This window comes from Triticum aestivum, chromosome 2B, assembly GCF_018294505.1.
Source record: "Triticum aestivum cultivar Chinese Spring chromosome 2B, IWGSC CS RefSeq v2.1, whole genome shotgun sequence".
NCBI classification, from domain to species: Eukaryota; Viridiplantae; Streptophyta; class Magnoliopsida; order Poales; family Poaceae; genus Triticum; species Triticum aestivum.
The window spans coordinates 786,371,976-786,391,776 of NC_057798.1; the positions used below are offsets into that span (position 1 = coordinate 786,371,976).

At 44.2% G+C, this 19,801-nt stretch overlaps 1 protein-coding gene across 5 annotated transcripts; it reads right to left on the reverse strand.

The window, feature by feature from the left end:
* Positions 1 to 11,760: 11,760 nt before the first annotated feature.
* On the reverse strand, positions 11,761 to 19,144 carry LOC123047409 (HBS1-like protein). 5 transcript variants are annotated; one of them, XM_044470951.1, is made up of 11 exons: positions 19,001 to 19,144; positions 18,065 to 18,162; positions 17,752 to 17,929; positions 17,442 to 17,633; positions 16,692 to 16,769; positions 15,849 to 16,165; positions 15,617 to 15,727; positions 15,047 to 15,537; positions 14,786 to 14,954; positions 14,338 to 14,577; positions 11,761 to 14,228 (listed from the first exon to the last, which is right to left on the reverse strand). In XM_044470951.1, exons 2-11 carry the CDS (start codon positions 18,065 to 18,067, stop codon positions 13,869 to 13,871), a joined length of 2,139 nt encoding a protein of 712 aa, XP_044326886.1. In that variant the 5' UTR covers positions 18,068 to 18,162; positions 19,001 to 19,144; the 3' UTR covers positions 11,761 to 13,868. The 5 variants fall into 5 exon arrangements, with proteins under 5 accessions (XP_044326886.1, XP_044326888.1, XP_044326887.1 ...); XM_044470953.1 differs by lacking the exon at positions 19,001 to 19,144 and having other exon boundaries at positions 11,761 to 14,009; positions 14,094 to 14,228; positions 18,065 to 18,163; XM_044470952.1 differs by lacking the exon at positions 19,001 to 19,144 and having other exon boundaries at positions 15,849 to 16,150; positions 18,065 to 18,163.
* Between the last annotated feature and the right edge of the window lie 657 nt (positions 19,145 to 19,801).

The window sequence follows — 19,801 nt, forward strand, 5'->3', positions numbered from 1 at the left end:
TGGTGGCGAGGGAGGCAGGGGCGTCTCCGGTGACGGCGAGGAAGGCAGGGGCGTCTCCGGTGACGGCGAGGGAGGCAGTTGTTGAAGGAAATATGCCCTAGAGGCAATAATAAAGTTATTATTTATTTACTTATATCATGATAAATGTTTATTATTCATGCTAGAATTGTATTAACCGGAAACATAATACATGTGTGAATACATAGACAAACATAGTGTCACTAGTATGCCTCTACTTGACTAGCTCGTTGAATCAAAGATGGTTAAGTTTCCTAGCCATAGACATGAGTTGTCATTTGATTAACGGGATCACATCATTAGGAGAATGATGTGACTGACTTGACCCATTCTGTTAGCTTAGCACTTGATCGTTTAGTATATTGCTATTGCTTTCTTCATGACTTATACATGTTCCTATAACTATGAGATTATGCAACTCCCGTTTACCGGAGGAACACTTTGGGTGCTACCAAACGTCACAACATAACTGGGTGATTATAAAGGAGTACTACAGGTGTCTCCGAAGGTACATGTTGGGTTGGCATATTTCGAGATTAGGTTTTGTCACTCCGATTGTCGGAGAGGTATCTCTGGGCCGTCTCGGTAATGCACATCACTATAAGCCTTGCAAGCAATGTAGCTAATGAGTTAGTTACAGAATGATGCATTACGTAATGAGTAAAGAGACTTGCCGGTAACGAGATTGAACTAGGTATTGGATACCGATGATCAAATCTCGGGCAAGTAACATACCGATGACAAAGGGAACAATGTATGTTGTTATGCGGTTTGACCGATAAAGATCTTCGTAGAATATGTGGGAGCCAATATGGGCATCCAGGTCCCGCTATTGGTTATTGACCGGAAACAAGTTCTAGGTCATGTCTACATAGTTCTCGAACCCGTAGGGTCCGCACGCTTAACGTTTCGTTGGCAATATAGTATTATATGAGTTATGTATGTTGGTAACCGAATGTTGTTCGGAGTCCCGGATGAGATCATGGACATGACGAGGAACTCCGGAATGGTCCGGAGATAAAGTTTGATATATGGGATAATAGTGTTTGATCTCCGGAAGGGTTCCGGAATTCACCGGAAGGGGTTCCGGATGTTTCCCGAAATGTTTGGGTACGAGAACACGTTATTTTGGCCAAAGGGGAAAGCCCACAAGGTTTTTGGAAAGCGCAAAAGGAAGTTTTGCGGAGTCCAAGGGCCAGACGCCAGGGTCCCTGGCGTCTGGGTCCAGACGCCGGGAACCCTGGCGTCTGGCCCTGGAGTCCGAGAAGGACTCTTGCCTTTCGGGTGAAACCGACTTTGTGGAGGATTTTACTCCTAGTTTCGACCCCAAGGCTCAACATATAAATAGAGGGGAAGGGCTAGCACCAAAGACACATCAAGAAACACCAAGCCGTGTGCCGGCAACCCCGTCCCCTCTAGTTTATCCTCCGTCGTAGTTTTCGTAGTGCTTAGGCGAAGCCCTGCGGAGATTGTTCTTCACCGACACCGTCACCACGCCGTCGTGCTGCCGGAACTCATCTACTACTTCGCCCATCTTGCTGGATTGAGAAGGCGAGGATGTCCTCGAGCTGAACGTGTGCAGAACTCGGAGGTGCCGTGTGTTCGGTACTTGGATCGGTCGGATCGTGAAGACGTACGACTACATCAACCGCGTTGATAAACGCTTCCCTTAGCGATCTTCAAGGGTATGAAGATACACTCCCCCTCTCGTTGCTATGCATCACCATGATCTTGCGTGTGCATAGGATTTTTTTTGAAATTACTACGTTCCCCAACTGTGGTATCAGAGCCTAGGTTTTATGCGTAGATGTTATATGCACGAGTAGAACACAAGTGAGTTGTGGGCGATACAAGTCATACTACTTACCAGCTTGTCATACTTTGGTTCGGCGGTATTGTTGGATGAAGCGGCCCGGACCGACATTACGCGTACGCTTACGCGAGACTGGTTTTACCGCCGTGCTTTGCACACAGGTGACTAGCGGGTGTCACTTTCTCCAACTTTAGTTGAACCGAGTGTGGCTACGCCCGGTCCTTGCGAAGGTTAAAACATCACTAACTTGATGAACTATCGTTGTGGTTTTGATGCGTAGGTAAGAACGGTTCTTGCTCAGCCCGTAGCAGCCACGTAAAATTTGCAACAACAAAGTAGAGGACGTCTAACTTGTTTTTGCAGGGCATGTTGTGATGTGATATGGTCAAGACGTGATACTATGTTTTATTGTATGAGATGATCATGTTTTGTAACCGAAGTTATCGGCAACTGGCAGGAGCCATATGGTTGTCGCTTTATTGTATGAAATGCAAACGCCCTGTAATTACTTTACTTTATCACTAAGCGGTAGCGATAGTCGTAGAAGCAATAGATGGCGTAACGACAACGATGCTACGATGGAGATCAAGGTGTCGCGCCGGTGACGATGGTGATCACGACGGTGCTTCGGAGATGGAGATCACAAGCACAAGATGATGATGGCCATATCATATCACTTATATTGATTGCATGTGATGTTTATCCTTTATGCATCTTATCTTGCTTTGATTGATGGTAGCATTTTAAGATGATCTCTCACTAAAATTATCAAGAAGTGTTCTCCCTGAGTATGCATCGTTGCGAAAGTTCTTCGTGCCGAGACACCACGTGATGATCGGGTGTGATAGGCTCTACGTTCAAATACAACAGGTGCAAAACAGTTGCACACGCGGAATACTCAGGTTAAACTTGACGAGCCTAGCATATAATAGATATGGCCTGGAACACGGAGACCGAAAGGTCGATCGTGAATCATATAGTAGATATGATCAACATATTGATGTTCACCGTTGAAACTACTCCATCTCACGTGACGATCGGACATGGTGTAGTTGATATGGATCACGTAATCACTTAGAGGATTAGAGGGATGTCTATCTAAGTGGGAGTTCTTATGTAATATGATTAACTGAACTTAAATTTATCATGAACTTAGTCCTGGTAGTATTTTTCAAATTATGTTGTAGATCAATAGCTTGCGTTGTTGCTTTCATATGTTTATTTTGATATGTTCCTAGAGAAAATTTTGTTGAAAGATGTTAGTAGCAATGATGCGGATTGGATCCGTGATCTGAGGTTTGTCCTCATTGCTGCACAAAAGAATTATGTCCTTAATGCACCGCTAGGTGACAAACCGATTGCAGGAGCAGATGCAGACGTTATGAACATTTGGCTGGCTCAATATGATGACTACTTAACAGTTTAGTGCACCATGCTTAACGGCTTAGAATCGGGACTTCAAAGACGTTTTTGAAACGTCATGGACCATATGAGATGTTCCAGGAGTTGAAGTTGATATTTCAAGCAAATACCCGAGTTGAGAGATATGAAGTCTCCAACAAGTTCTATGGCTAAAAGATGGAGGAGAATCGCTCAACTAGTGAGCATGTGCTCAGATTGTCTGAGTACTACAATCGCTTGAATCAAGTGGGAGTTAATCTTCCAGATAAGATAGTGATTGACAGAATTCTCTAGTCACCACCACCAAGTTAGTAGAACTTCGTGATGAACTATAATGCAAGGGATGACGAAAACGATTCCCGAGCTCTTCGTGATGCTGAAATCGACGAAGGTAGAAATCAAGAAAGAGCATCAAGTGTTGATGATTGACAAGACCACTAGTTTCAAAAAAAAGGGCAATGGGAAAGAAAGGGAACTTCAAGCAGAATGGCAAGCAAGTTGTCACTCCCATGAAGAAGACCAAAGCTGGACCAAAGCCTAAAACTGAGTGCTTACACTGCAAAGGAAATGGTCACTGGAAGCACAAATGCCCTGAATATTTGGTGGATAAGAAGAATGGCAAAGTGAACAAGGGTATATTTGATATACATGTTATTGATGTGTACTTTACTAGTGTTTATAGTAGCCCCTGAGTATTTGATACTTGTTAGGTTGCTAAGATTAGTAACTCGAAACAGGAGTTACAGAGTAAACAGAGACTAGTTGAGGGTGAAGTGACGATGTGTGTTGGAACTAGTTCCAAGATTGATATGATCATCATCGCACACTCCCATACTTTCGGGATTAGTGTTAAACCTAAATAAATGTTATTTGGCGTTTGCATGAATATGATTTCATCATGTTTATTGCAATACGGTTATTCATTTAAATTCAGAGAATAATTGTTATTCTGTTTACATGAATAAAACCTTCAAATGGTCATACACCCAATGAAAATAGTTTATTGGATCTCGATCCTAGTAATACACATATTCATAATATTGATGCCAAAAGATGCCAAGTTAATAATGATAGTGCAACTTATTTGTGGCACTGCCGTTTGGGTTATATTGGTGTAAAGCACATGAAGAGACTCCATAAAGATGGATTTTCGGAATCACTTGGTTATGAATCATTTGATGCTTGCGAACCGTGCCTTTTGGGCAAGATGACTAAAACTCCATTCTCCGGAACAATGGAACGAGCTACTGACTTATTGGAAATAATACATACCGATGTATGCGATCCGATGAGTGTTAAGGCTCGTGGCAAGTATCGTTATTTTCTAACCTTCACAGATGATTTGAGCAGATATGAGTATATCTACTTGATGAAACATAAGTCTGAAATAGTTGAAAAGTTCAAAGAATTTCAGAATGAAGTGGAGAATCATCGTAACAAGAAAATAAAGTTTCTGCAATTTGATCACGGAGACAAATATTTGAGTTATGAGTTTGGCCTTCATATAAAACAATGTGGAATAGTTTCACAGCTCACGCCACATGGAACACCATAGCGTTATGGTGTGTCCGAACGTCATAACCGTACTTTTATAGTGCAATCTATGATATCTCTTACCGATTTACCACTATCTTTTTGGGGTTATGCATTAGAGACAACTGCATTCACTTTAAATAGGGCACCATCAAAATCCGTTGAGACGACGCCTTATGAACTGTGGTTTGGCGATAAACCAAAGTTGTCGTTTATTAAAGTTTGGAGTTGCGATGCTTATATGAAAAAGGTTTTCAACCTAATAAGCTCGAACCCAAATCGGAGAAGTGCGTCTTCATAGAATACCCAAAGGAAACTATTGGGTACTCCTTCTATCACAGATCCGAAGGCAAAACATTCGTTGCTAAGAATGGATCCTTTCTAGAGAAGGAGTTTCTCTCGAAAGAAGTGAGTGGGAGGAAAGTAGAGCTTGATATGGTAATTGTACCTTCTCCCGAATTGGAAAATAGTTCATCACTGAAATCAGTTCCAGTGATTCCTACACCAATTAGTGAGGAAGCTAATGATGATGATCATGAAACTTCAGATCAAGTTACTACAGAACCTCGTAGGTCTTCCAGAGTAAGATCCGCACCAGAGTGGTACGGTAATCCTATTCTGGAAGTCATGTTACTAGACCATGATAAACCTACGAACTATGAGGAAGCGATGATGAGCCCAGATTCCGCGAAATGGTTTGAGGCCATGAAATCTGAGATGGGATCCATATATGAGAACAAAGTGTGGACTTTGATTGACTTGCTCGATGATCAGCAAACCATGTTAAATAAATGGATCTTCAAGAGGAAGACGGACACTGATAGTTGTGTTACTATCTACTAAGCTCGACTTGTTGCAAAAAGTTTTTCAACAAGTTCAAGGTGTTGAATACGATGAGATTTTCTCACTCGTATCGAAGCTTAAGCCTGTCTGAATCATGTTAGCAATTGCCACATTTTATGAAATCTGGCAAATAGATGTCAAAACTGCATTCCTTAATGGATTTATTAAAGAAGAGTTGTATATGATGCAACCAGAAGGTTTTGTCAATCCTAAAGGTGCTAACAAAATGTGCAAGCTCCAGCGATCCATCTATGGACTGGTGCAAGCATCTCAGAGTTGGAATATACACTTTGATAAGTTGATCAAAGCATATAGTTTTATACAGACTTGCGGTGAAGCCTGTATTTACAATAAAGTGAGTGGGAGCACTACCGCCTTTCTGATAAATATATGTGAGTTGATCAGAAATGATGTAGAATTTCTCTGGAAAGCATAAAGGAGTATTTGAAAGGAGTTCTTTAAAAGAAAGACCTCAGTAAAGCTACATACATATTGAGCATCAAAATCTATTGAGATAGATCAAGACGCTTGATTAGTTTTTCAATAAGTACATACCTTGATAAATTTTTGAAATAGTTCAAAATGAAAAATTCAAAGAAGGAGTTCTTGCCTGTGATGCAAAGGTGTGAATTTGAGTAAGACTCAAGACCCGACCATGGCAGAAAATAGAAAGAGAATGAAAAGTCATTCCCTATGCCTCAGTCATAGGTTCTATAAAGTATGCTATGCTGTGAACCAGACCTATTGTATACCTTGCTCTGAGTTTGACAAAGGAATACAATTTTGATCTAAGAGTAGATCACTGGACAGCGGTCAAGAATATCCTTAGTGAGGACTAAGGAGATGTTTCTCGATTATGGAGGTGATAAAAGAGCCCGTCGTAAAAAGTTACAATGATGCAAGCTTTTACACTGATCCAGATGACTCTAAGTCTCAATTTGGATGCATATTGAAAGTGGGAGCAATTAGCTAGAGTAGCTCCATGCAGAGCATTGTAGACATAGAATATTTGCAAAATACATACGGCTCTGAATGTGACAGACCCGTTGACTAAGCTTCTCTCACGAGCAAAACATGATCACACCTTAGTACTCTTTTGGGTGTTAATCACATAGCAATGTGAACTAGATTATTGACTCTAGTAAACCCTTTGGGTGTTGGTCACATGACGATGTGAACTATGGGTGTTAATCATATACAGATATGAATATTGGTGTTAAATCACATAGCGATGTGAACTAGATTATTGACTCTAGTGCAAGTGGGAGACTGAAGGAAATATGCCCTAGAGGCAATAATAAAGTTATTATTTATTTCCTTATATCATGATAAATGTTTATTATTCATGCTATAATTGTATTAACCGGAAACATAATACATGTGTGAATACATAGACAAACATAGTATCACTAGTATGCCTCTACTTGACTAGCTCGTTGAATCAAAGATGGTTAAGTTTCCTAGCCATAGACATGAGTTGTCATTTGATTAACGGGATCACATCATTAGGAGAATGATGTGATTGACTTGACCCATTCCGTTAGCTTAGCACTTGATCGTTTAGTATATTGCTATTGCTTTCTTCATGACTTATACATGTTCCAGTAACTATGAGATTATGCAACTCCCGTTTACCGGAGGAACACTTTGGGTGCTACCAAACGTCACAACGTAACTGGGTGATTATAAAGGAGTACTACAGGTGTCTCCGAAGGTACATGTTGGGTTGGCGTATTTCGAGATTAGGTTTTGTCACTCCGATTGTTGGAGAGGTATCTCTGGGCCCTCTCGGTAATGCACATCACTATAAGCCTTGCAAGCAATGTAGCTAATGAGTTAGTTACAGAATGATGCATTACGTAACGAGTAAAGAGACTTGCCGGTAACGAGATTGAACTAGGTATTGGATACCGACGATCAAATCTCGGGCAAGTAACATACCGATGACAAAGGGAACAACGTATGTTGTTATGCGGTTTGACCGATAAAGATCTTCGTAGAATATGTGGGAGCCAATATGGGCATCCAGGTCCCTCTATTGGTTATTGACCGGAAACAAGTTCTAGGTCATGTCTACATAGTTCTCGAACCCGTAGGGTCCGCACGCTTAACGTTACGTTGACGATATAGTATTATATGAGTTATGTATGTTGGTAACCGAATGTTGTTCGGAGTCCCGGATGGGATCATGGACATGACGAGGAACTCCGGAATGGTCCGGAGATAAAGTTTGATATATGGGATAATAGTGTTTGATCTCCGGAAGGTTTCCGGAATTCACCAGAAGGGGTTCCGGATGTTTCCCGAAATGTTTGGGTACGAGAACACGTTATTTGGGCCAAAGGGGATAGCCCACAAGGTTTTTGGAAAGCGCAAAAGGAAGTTTTGCGGAGTCCAGGGGCCAGACGCCTCCAGACGTCGGGAACCCTGGCGTCTGGCCTTGGAGTCCGAGAAGGACTCTTGCCTTTCGGGCGAAACCGACCTTGTGGAGGATTTTACTCCAAGTTTCGACCCCAGGGCTCAACATATAAATAGAGGGGCAGGGCTAGCACCAAGGACACATCAAGAAACACCAAGCCGTGTGCCGGCAACCCCGTCCCCTCTAGTTTATCCTCCGTCATAGTTTCTGTAGTGCTTAGGCGAAGCCCTGTGGATATTGTTCTTCACCGACACCGTCACCACGCCGTCGTGCTGCCGGAACTCATCTACTACTTCGCCCGTCTTGCTGGATCGAGAAGGCGAGGACGTCATTGAGTTGAACGTGTGCAGAACTCGGAGGTGCCGTGCGTTCGGTACTTGGATCGGTCAGATCGTGAAGACGTACGACTACATCAACCGCGTTGATAAACGCTTCCGCTTAGCAATCTTCAAGGGTATGAAGATACACTCCCCCTCTCGTTGCTATGCATCACCATGATCTTGCGTGTGCGTAGGATTTTTTTTTTTGAAATTACTACGTTCCCCAACAGTTGTGGCGAGGAAGGATCCGGTGGCGTCGACGGCGGCTCCGGTGGCGTTGACGAGGCCGCGCGGCTCCGTGGCGTTGGGGACGGCTCCGGTGGCGTCGACGGCGCATGGCTCTGGTGGCGTCGACGTCGGGAGGAGACGGCGGCGAAGTGGGGCGACGGCGAATCGGGGAGACGGCGACGCGTGGGGTGGATTGAGGGATTTGGGGGAGAAGTGGTGGCCGGGGGGAAACGGTTTTTTGGTTAAGTCAAACTTAGCGGTAGCGCGTTTGGCAAAACGCGCTATAGCTAAGATAGCTATAGCGGTTTTAGGAAAACGAGCTGCTGCTATAGCTATGTAATTTTCTTCCATTTTTTAATTTCCTTTTCTATTTCTATAGCGGGGGTCTAGGACACGCGCTGCAGCTACGTTAGCTATAGCGCCTCTTACAAACACACGCTGCTGCTGTGCCTTCCTCCGTTTTTTTCGCCTTTTCATTTATTTTGCTTTACATTTAATTTTTTCCTTTCTCCTTTTTCTATTTCTTTCATTTTCATTTACTTTTCTATTTGTTTTTCATCTTATTTTATTTCCGTTATTAGTAGCGCTCTTCTAAGGAAACGCGCTGCTACTTATGACGTAGCGGCAGCGCGTTCCTCCAAGCCCGCTACTGCTATGCGTACCCTGTCATTCTAGCAATGGGAATATTAGTAGTACCGCTTTTGTCACTACACGCGCTACTGCTAAAGTTGTATCTGTAGCGCGGTTTTTCGCCAATCGCTACTGCTATTTAGCACCAGCGCTCTTTTTTGACCCGCGGTGTTGCTAAATTTCTGTGTATAAGGTTTTCCCTAGTAGTGTATCATAGCCTCTTTTATTAAGAGAAATCAGATAAATTAACAAAATTTTGACATGCAATTTTGGAATTAAAAGCCAATTTAAGAAATTTGAGTCAAATGCACTCCTTAGACTACTCCTAGCGGGAGTAACATAAGAAGTAACAAGCATACCATATACGCATAAAAAGTGATGTGAAAAATAATTACAAAAGGAGAGTGAGAAATGTAGTAACATAAGATGTTACCATCATATAACACTTCCCATAAAAATGATTCTGCAAAGTAATAAATGAAGTTCTCTATGTGATCATGCATATGACACTATCCACTATGAAGGTAGTAACATAGACTAGTAACACATGCATGTTGATAGTCTAAATTACTCTCCACTATAACTAGTCTTACTAACAATGTACTTGCTCATGTCTAACTAAAAACAAGACAGCTAGAAAAGATAAGTTAAATTTATTGATCTTCAATCGAGGGACACCATTCTTGTCTGAATGGATATCATTCTTCATCGGTGATTACAATGCCTCCCGATGCTTCTATATATTACGGTGGACCATCAAACCCACAAAACGTTGAGCTATTTATGGAAGTCAATCCATGTAAATAAATTGGCACTAAAAATATATAAATTGGTGCTATAATAACTATTAATAGAAAAGAAGAACAATGATTGTGATGTTACTATAATAACTATTCGCCATGAAAAACATTAATTAGTTCTAAGTTGACAAAGCATCTAACATCAGTAGTCATCGAAATGTAACCATCTACACTTACAAAACATACAACGACAGGGCAGATTCTGCTGCAATCTCTTGACATATTCCTTGATAGTTTTTTCTGATATAATAATAAACAGATTCATTAGACAGTGAACTTACAATGTGCAGATGAACTTATTGATGGCCGTAAAGAAACATCTTTTCCACCTAGAATTTTTCGCGATAAAGGCCGGCTAGGTGATACATTTTTTAGAGGACAAGTGACTAGAAAATGCCACTCTCTGGGAACAGTGTACTGCATTGTACGCGATAAGAATGATACTCTTGCGCGCGTGTTGAGCAGTTCTCCACTAGATATATCATTTAGGAGGGATTTGATTGGCCCTTGACATGTGTGATGGCAACATCTTCTATTCCGTTTGGATTCAATTAACTTGACACAAGGTCGGGATGTGTTTCGCTGTAATCTTACTACGTCTTGGTCCGTCACAGTTGGCTGTATGTACGGTGCACTCTCGCACACAGACATTCCAGTGGACAATAATAAACTAATCTGAAAATCGAAGATGCCACTAAAAATTAAGATTTTCATGTAGTATTTTCGGAGAGAAATTGTGCTAACTAAATACAACCTCGCTGGTCGCAACATGGGTGGCAGCATAATCTCATGATCGGTCCATCTTCTCCGTCTTCATAGGCATAGTTTTGATCTCACGCAACCTAGGCCTGCTCTGCTCGCTCCTCCTATGCCTGCATGGGCCACGATGCCGAACCCCATGTTGTTCCCTTGCGACCAAAGGAATGCCCGGCCCAGGGCCTTGAGGGTTGAGAACTCCTCCATGCACACCAATCGACTGACTGACATGCTGACATGGCCAAGCTAGCAACCAAGTGATCAACGACATCAACAAACACGTGGACCGGGAAGCCAACATGGCATATGTGTGTATGGATTTACAGCTGGAGCAGAGTTTTTCTTGTTTGCATGAATCAGGGAGCTTTATTCCATAGCAACAGAGCTAATACAAGATCAAGAATAGAAGGCGGCGATGCAACCAACAAACAGTGCTACGGACTGTGCGAGCATAATTAGCAAGACAATGAAAACCCCTATTATGAGACCTACCTATTTTTACTAGTTTAAACTCCCGTTCTACCATGAAGTTCTTGATTTCCGTTACCGGATTTCCAAATGGTGATTTGATGAGGGAAGCATTCGGCATAGAAGATAGACCGACCACCCACTCCAATTGCACCAGAATAAAAAGGCTAGACCATTGCAGTGCTAGCGACCCTCCCATCATTATTGCTTGAATCTCACCTTTCAAGGTGTCATTGCAATAAAATAGAAATTGTTAGGCAGCAAAGACAACCTCACCCTTGTTGTTTCTTCGGATCATGCTTGTCGCTGCTGAGCCATCGTCGAATGTGAAAGATCCGTCCATCAAAAGCGCAAGCCAATCCCACCTCCTCTCATTAACAATTGGAGCAGACATGTGAGAATTCTAACCCTCGTGTTAATGTCTTCGAAAGAAGGAAAACTTGAAGTGCATGCACAACTTTTTCCTGATTGATTCAAAATAGCACACCTGATTGACAAATTACAATGAAGATGAAAAATAAAAATCCACGATAAAACTAAAAGTTACATCAACGTTCTTTGAGGTCGTCCTCTCTGGTAAAAAACCACGATAAAACTAAAAGTTACATCAACGTTCTTCGAGGTCGTCGTCTCTGGTTTCATACTATTTCACATCTCGAGTTTTCGACTTTCCACGGTGACTCAAAAGCAGAAAACCAAACTGTTGGCCAGGGACAACCCTGGCATGGGAAGTCAGCAAACCGCTAATTTTCCGCCACATTTGTCGACGAAGAAGATCGTGGTCACATAACATTGAAACGGGTGAGCCCATGACAAAAAATCACTCGGCACTATCATCGTCATCACGGTAGCTAAGGATGGAAGATGCAGCCGTGTGGACTTGTACTCTGTGCAACGCCACCCTCACCGTCGAGACGTTGTCGCTAAGAATGCGCAAATCTAGCATAGTAGAGCTGAAGTGGTGCCTCAATGTTGATCTGTATGTTTCCCCCACCTCTCGGTGGCTGAGATAGAACTTGGTGAATCGCGTGAACGTCGACATCAAGGGCATGATTACATACGCGCGTAGGCAATCTTAGATCGATCGACACGGGTCCACTCCGTCCATGCCATTCGATTCCGACTGCATCCGGTCGGTTGGATGGTCCAAATCCCAGGGTCCAGCACCCCAACACTCCAACTGCTGCGAGCCAACGACCTTCCGTTCTTTCGACACCGTGGACGCAGCCATCATACTACTCCCGGGGATCATTATACACCTAGCTCGGTGAGATCACGAGCTCTATCATTTTTTTACGGGTACATCACGAGCTCCTTGAAGGTGACTGATCACGAGTAGTAGCTAGCAGCAAACAAGTGAGCTGTGCTGCTGCCTTGAAGTGTTAAACAAATGTATGTGTGCAGATGCCGAGTTAACTAATCCTGAACTGGTGAAGCTGGAACGGTGCGCTCGTGTCTGGTGACCTAAGCCTGTCAGCACTCACTACTACATAGATAGTAGCACACACGGCCGGCAGGCATACTGAACGTCTCTGTCATTTACACTCTACTGAGATATATAAGTAGCGTGCTAGTGTATCTAGCTCGATAGCTTCAGTTGAGATAGCTCGATCGGTGGACGTGCTGAACGTGGACATGTCGGACGGAAGGAAATCAGCGACGACCTCAACGGACGGGGACGGCCGGACGGGACGGACGGTGAAGCTCGCAACGTGGACATGTCGACCAGCCAGTGAGCACGGCCCAATCAGATTAATAAAGTAAGATAAGGTAACGAGGAGAATAATGGTTGAGTTCAGTGCAGCGCAAGGGCAAGCAGAGGGGACGTACATCGATCATTGTTCGTACGGCTCAATTATTCGGAGCTCTAGCTCTAGCTCTCATCGATCCTTTTATTAGATGTGTAGAGATTAGAGATAGAGATAGATAGATATATGAATGTACTAGCAGCTAAGCTCGGCTGCATAATGGTGGACGCATGTGTCGTCGTGAAGACCCATGTGAGCTATGGCCCTCTCACAAGCAGAAATATCCTCAGGCCAGCGCTTAACCGTTCAGCAGTCACAACTCAGAAGTTCGTGCTTGCTACGCGCGAGCTGCCACGCGGTCCACGCCCAACAGGAACAGGAGGAATTCATCAGTGACTGCCTACAGGAGATGCGGACGCGGCAGCAGCGCCAACGCCCAACCCAACAGCAACAGGAGGAATCCCCTCATCACTCATGAGTGTCTGTCTACAGGCACATGAGACGCGGACGCCTCCTGTTCCGGATGCACATCGGATTCCCCAGAACTCGACGCGCCAACCACCACCTCCGCCGGCCGCACCGCACGGCCGCGTCCGGCAGAGGCACCGACCCAAAAGCAGACCGCACGGGTCACGGCGCCGGCCCGTCGGGCGAGGGTCACCTCCCGCGCGTGGCGCCCATAAATCCGCCGCCGTCCACGCGCACGGGGAGCGGCAGTGCGCGAACAGTGAGCGAGTGGGTGCCGCTGCTTCGAGTTCGACCAGATCCTCCAGCCAAGTAAACTGGTCCGGTCCGCCAAAAACGTTCAGGTTCACGCACCCCTGACCTGACGACGAGTGTCTGTCTGTCTATACAACTCTGCTCCTACAGGATGGACCTAACCAACGCGCCCTAAGAAGCCTGCTCTGCTCGCTCCCCCTGTACCTGCACGACGCCAACCGCGACGGTGCTCCCCTGCGACCGCAGGAACGCCCGGCCCAGGGCCTTGAGGGTCGCGAACTCCTCCACGCACACCTCCCTCTCCAGCTTCACCTGGACAAAACAGGCACCACAGACGATCACCAGGCACTCATTCAGACTCATCTGCTGTAAGGGCGCACATGTAACGCGACGTACCTCGATGATGGCAGCCTGTCTAGCGGTGAGCATCCGCGGCTTCTTCGCTGAGGCTTTGCCAGTCTTCTGGTCCAGCAGTGACACGATTCTCACCAGGGACGCCGACACCTTCGCGTGGTGCACATGGAGCTCAAACTGGGGACAATTTTGGGTAGCAGTCAGTGCGTTGTGCGATGGCACGGCATTAGTAACTCTATTGAATTCTCTCACAATGCATGGTCAGTGGTTGCTTGCTACTACATACCTGAAGGCCGGGCAGTATAGGTACGGTGATGTCTAGCACCAGGATCTTCAGCTCCAGGGAAGACGCCACCGACACGGGGTAATCCGGATGGCACAGAACTCCACCAGACATCACATGGATCGGGTCGATCCCTTGCAGTCCAATCGCAATGTTGTCGCCGGCTCTTGCCAAGCTGAGACGAGAGGAGTCCCGCTCGATGATTTTCACTGTAGCTAGCTCTCCAGAAGGCATCACAAGGACCTGCAAAAAGGAGTTTTTTGATATCACACAACAGCTCCAGAAGTCGAAGCAAGATAACTAACTGCAATTATTGAACCGAGTAGATTTGTTTGCAGCGCATATCGATATTATCATGCAGGCATTCTCCTCCGAAACAAATGCGATGAAATTAATAATTCAGAAACCAACTAGTATGACTAACTGTGAGGACACAAATTCAGAGCTTTACCTTGGAATCACTTCCGATTGCTCCACACACCACTTTACCACAAACCGCCACTTGCCCCAGCACATGGGATGAAATAACATCACAAATTGGAAGCCGTAGTGGCCTTGAAACATCACGAGGAGGTGGTGCTGACGAGTCAATTGCTTCCAGAAGGCAAGTCCCGTGAAACCTGACAAGCATATATTGATTATATACTGATGACCATAAGTTGGCGAAATAGAGATAATGCGATGAGGTCTACCATGCAGAATATCTTATTACCATGATGAGAGACGAGTATCTGAAGCTGCTGTCACCAGATTTTCATTTTCCATCGCACTCAAAGGAACCCAGGTTATCGCTGACTCTTTATAGCCACAAGATCGGAGAAAAATGCCAAGTTGTGATTTCACATAATTGAAGCGTTCTGCCGAATATTCCACTGAATCCATCTTATTGACAGCAACTATCAAGTTCTCGACACCAAAGCTTCGAATAAGCTGTGAGTGCTCCTTTGTCTGACCAACCCCATTAACGCCCATGCCTGACTCGAATGATCCAAGAGAGGCATCAACAACTAGGACAGCTGCATCAGCTTGCGTCACTCCAGATATCATGTTAGGAACGAAATCCTTGTGACCAGGGGAGTCGAGCATAACAACTTGGTAATTTTTGGTGTCAAAGTATGCTACACCGACATTCATCGTAATGCCACGTGCCCTTTCATCAGCACTGTCGTCCATTGCCCAAGCATATGCAAACGACCCTTTTCCCTGAAAAACAAAGGTTACAAATACAGAGATGTGTACACATACGAAAACAGAGGCTGAAAATATTGATCATTAAACTGACCTTTTCTTTCGCTTCTTTCTCATTCTTATGCATTTGCTTTTTTGAAATTCTACCCAGGGCATGCAGCAACCTACCACATAATGTTGATTTGCCAGAATCAACGTGACCAACCTAGCAATAATTCCAATTTAACGCATCCAAAGAGATTAAGCACAGGACAATACCGACTAAATACCTTTCAGGAAAAAAAATAGTAGAACAGCAAGTATGTAATGCATAGATGGTCACTTACAATAGCAAGATTTAGTTGTCTAGGCATGTCTTGATCTTCGCCCTGTAGCATCCACGGTTCTGGCTTGTATTGTGAAACAGGAACTGGCTTCTTAATCTTGGTTTTACTGTTTTTTGGCTTCCTCTCTAAACTCAAATGTTGTAGCTCATTGTCCAAAATAAGAGTTTCGTTCTGAGTATTGGCGGCAACAGTGCTACTATTTCCACCAAGTTCATCCAACTTCACTGATGAACTTGGGTCTGTACTTGTATCCTTCTCAACTACAAGATCATCATCACCCATCACCATCTTTCCGGGGATATCTACAGATGGAACAGCTGTATCAACTGGTATGAATGAGTCAATATGCAACACTACCAAGTACTCCCTCCGTCCGGAAATACTTGTCATTGAAATGGATGTATCTAGATGTATTTTAGTTCTAGATACATCTATTTTCATCCATTTTGATGACAAGTATTTCCGGACGGAGGGAGTAATAAATAACCACAACACTTGCAGTGTGGAAATTGACTTTAATTTAGAATATTAAAAGCAGATTAGAGGCAGTAGATTGGCACATTGATAGTAACATTGGACCAAATGGTATCTGCGCCAAGGTCCACGAACCAGTGCAAGGTTCTTTGGTCACACTGGCATATAGTTGCTCTCCACATGATAAACAGATTCACTGATTATGCTTAAAGATGTGAGATTAGTCAAATCGTTATCAACTACAAAAGTTCCACATGAGCTTGCAAACAAAAAGATACAAAATAAAGTTCTCTTGATTCTCTTGAACTAAATGTTTAGATGCATCTTTTAAGTAGTCAAGAGAATAAGAGAAAACACTACAAAGATTACCTTTTCGCAAATGTCTGGACGATTTTAAGCCTGTAGAGACCATGTCATCAGGAGATGGTATATCAAACTTGAAAGGCACTGTCAATATCAACATAATGCAGTCATGTTCCAGGTGTCTCCACTAATCTATCCAGGAAACAGAACGATATCAAGCAAACAGGCTAATAATTAAGTATATTCCTAACACACATTATAAAACTATAAGATATGGACCTCCTATAAAAGAACAGCTAGTCCATTATATGAATGTTTACCTAAATTCCAAGCAATAGAATTAAACATTCACATTGATATTGAAATTATTCTTAAGGCCTAGAGGAAGCATATTTCATAAGCCATGTATTAGACATAAAGCTCATACGTTCAATCTGCTAAGTTACTGTGTACCCTCTGAAGAAGTTTTGGCAAATCTATCAAAAGGCCCATAATCCACCACCCACTTTCTTGCTACAACTCTTGTGTAGAAGAGGTAAGAAGGTCTGGTTTGAACTGCTAGCTATAATCCGCCAGGACAGTTAGTTTTCTTTACCATATCTTATAATGAATTAATGATAAGCAAAAGTTACCATCATTGTGGCTTAGTCAACATATGCTAATATTGCCTGCATTGAGGATTTAAACTAGCTAAAGACATGTCTAGTTATGAATACACATTGATTTCTGTACATATTAGATGGAACATAAAGCTGCAAGAATATGGATGATACGCTGCACAGAGTAATACTTGCTTGGTGTAGAGGTGTAATGTACCTATGTTATGGCGCTGCTTATGTGTCATGTATGTCTTGTGCAGAGTACCCAAGGAAGCTTGCATATGTCCTGTTGCGTTTTTGTTGCCTCGAAATCCATCGGAGAAAACAACGGCTTTTGATTTTGGACCAGATGGTGCGAAAAGAGATCTTGCCAGTACAGATACACCAGAATGCTTGTTTCTACGTTTAGCTATATTTCAGGAGAGAAACTCAACTAAATTAACAGGCTAAACAACAACAGTTATACTATACCACAGGAATAAAAGCAAAAATGAGCCAGGGAATGCAACAAGAATTATGTTACATACCTCCACCTTCAGGTTCATTGGAGTTATTGAAATACAGTGACAAATCCCGAAGAACGCCGCATACCTCACAGGACATACAGCTCGTATCATTTTGCTGCGAGCAAATGGAGCACAGCCACGGCCCAGCGTTTCTATGCGGCCCCTCGAGATCAGATTGGTTATCTGTTTTAGGAACAAACTGAAGAGGAGTTAGTTAGTGAGTAACTACCAATCCCCAGACGGGTAGTTTATACGAAATTGCTTCTCGTAGTAAAGAAGAAGAAAAAAGACACCATGTATTTCCCCAGCCCAACCAGGCAATGTGGTAACTTACCATCTCTTGTTTTCAGAAAGCCAATTTTACTGTCTCTGTGGTCACCACACGTATCATCAGAGTGCAGGTTTATACAACACAACCACGTGAGGCACGTCCTGGTTACGAAACAGCATGAAACATGAGCCCAACCACAGCTTATAAATGCAGAAACATAATGTGATAGATGATAAGTTACAAACATAAGGCTAATAATTTGCTCCAGGAGCTGAATCAGTCCCAAGGAAAGCAAACACGATAATGCTAACGGTTCCGCCTTTTGATGAAACGACACACAAATGCACCATACACCAACAATCCTTCCAATGTCCAATGTCCAAACATATTGGCAAAAAAGGGGGTCACGACACGGAACTACTGCTAACACCGATAGCTGAAGAATGAATGAAACGCTATCGGACGGCGCGCCAAACATCCCATAGTTATATGCAGCAGCCCTCGAAAAGATTGGCTGAAGGGGTCACAGAGGACCCAGAAATCAGAAGCCGGAACTATTGCTAGCATTGGATAACTGAAGAATGAACACTGTCTGACGGTGAGCCCAATAGCTATCGTGGGTGTCGAAACCAAAATTGACAAAATGGAGCGAAGGTGGGACGCGAACCGAGCGTCGAAACTGGCCTGGCCACGCCCAAACAGCCGGCCTCCGACTCCGAGCATCACAAAGTGCTCCAGAGGAACTCGCCCAGACGCCGCTGCCGAGGAGACCGGCGCCAAGCCAAAACCTAACCCAGAGTTAACTAAGCGCGGCGCCCCCCTGCCCCGGGAGCTCCATTCGCAGCTACTACAAACCCACGCGTCTGAGCCCGAATCGGCGGAGCGTCTCCGTCGCACGCCCCGCTAATCAGCGCCCCGACGCAGCATCCCGCCTAAGACACGAGAGAAACAACGAGAGGGACGGCGACGGAAGGGGCCGTCGGGGAGCGGGGCGCTTACCGGCTCCGGCCGAGCAGGGTCCGCCGGGGCGGCGGGGCGCCGAAACGGCGGCGCGAATCCGAGGTTGAGTGCGGGGAGGTGCTCGGGCGCCTGAGGAGAGTGGTGGGGAAGACAACAGAGGAAGGGATCGTTTTTTTTTTTTTTGGCTCGCTCGGTGCTCTCTGATGGATCTGACTGAGCAATCCCGGAGCCGGAGCGACACGTTCCTGCATCTTCTCCGTTGGCCCAGCCCACAGTCATGTCACCCGCTGAGCCCAAGCTTCACGCGTTCCCCCAAAAAAACAAGTTTGGCCCATGTTGCGATCAGGAAAAAAAAAGGTGTTTTTATTTGTTTCATCCCTAATAATATTGTCCAAGAAAGAAAACAAGTTTGGCCCATGTTGCCTTTGTCGTAGGGTTTCTCATGCCGCCGCCACATCTTCAAGAGCTTTATGTTCACTTTATGTCCCCGCAGATCCGATTATTTAGATCTGATCACTTTATGTTGTTACGTTCAGCCTTTTTTTTGTTGGTCTGATTCTTTACGGAGGTGAAATTTTTCATCGACGCCATAGAGAAGATATAGTGATTTGCTTGCCTGCACTTTTAGGGGATCATCCCTGGCCCAAATACGTTCTTCAATCAAGGCTTCCCATATTTTTGGATGGGCGACTCAAGGCGTTTTCATAAACCATTACTGGTAATGTTCGTGCGGGTAAAAAAGTGACAACATTGTTGCTCCAGTCCAATTGCGGCCTCTTTACCGACGCTTTTGGAGTATTTTTTGGAGCAGAGATTGACGCCGTGAAGAAGTTGCTTTCA

Coding starts and splice junctions, on each gene's coding strand:
- LOC123047409 (XM_044470951.1), bottom strand. Junction 15,538..15,616: donor AGAAAGAAGCGAAAGAAAAG/GTCAGTTTAATG, acceptor TTTGTTTTTCAG/GGAAAAGGGTCGTTTGCATA. Junction 14,578..14,785: donor CAATCGGAAGTGATTCCAAG/GTAAAGCTCTGA, acceptor TCCTTTTTGCAG/GTCCTTGTGATGCCTTCTGG.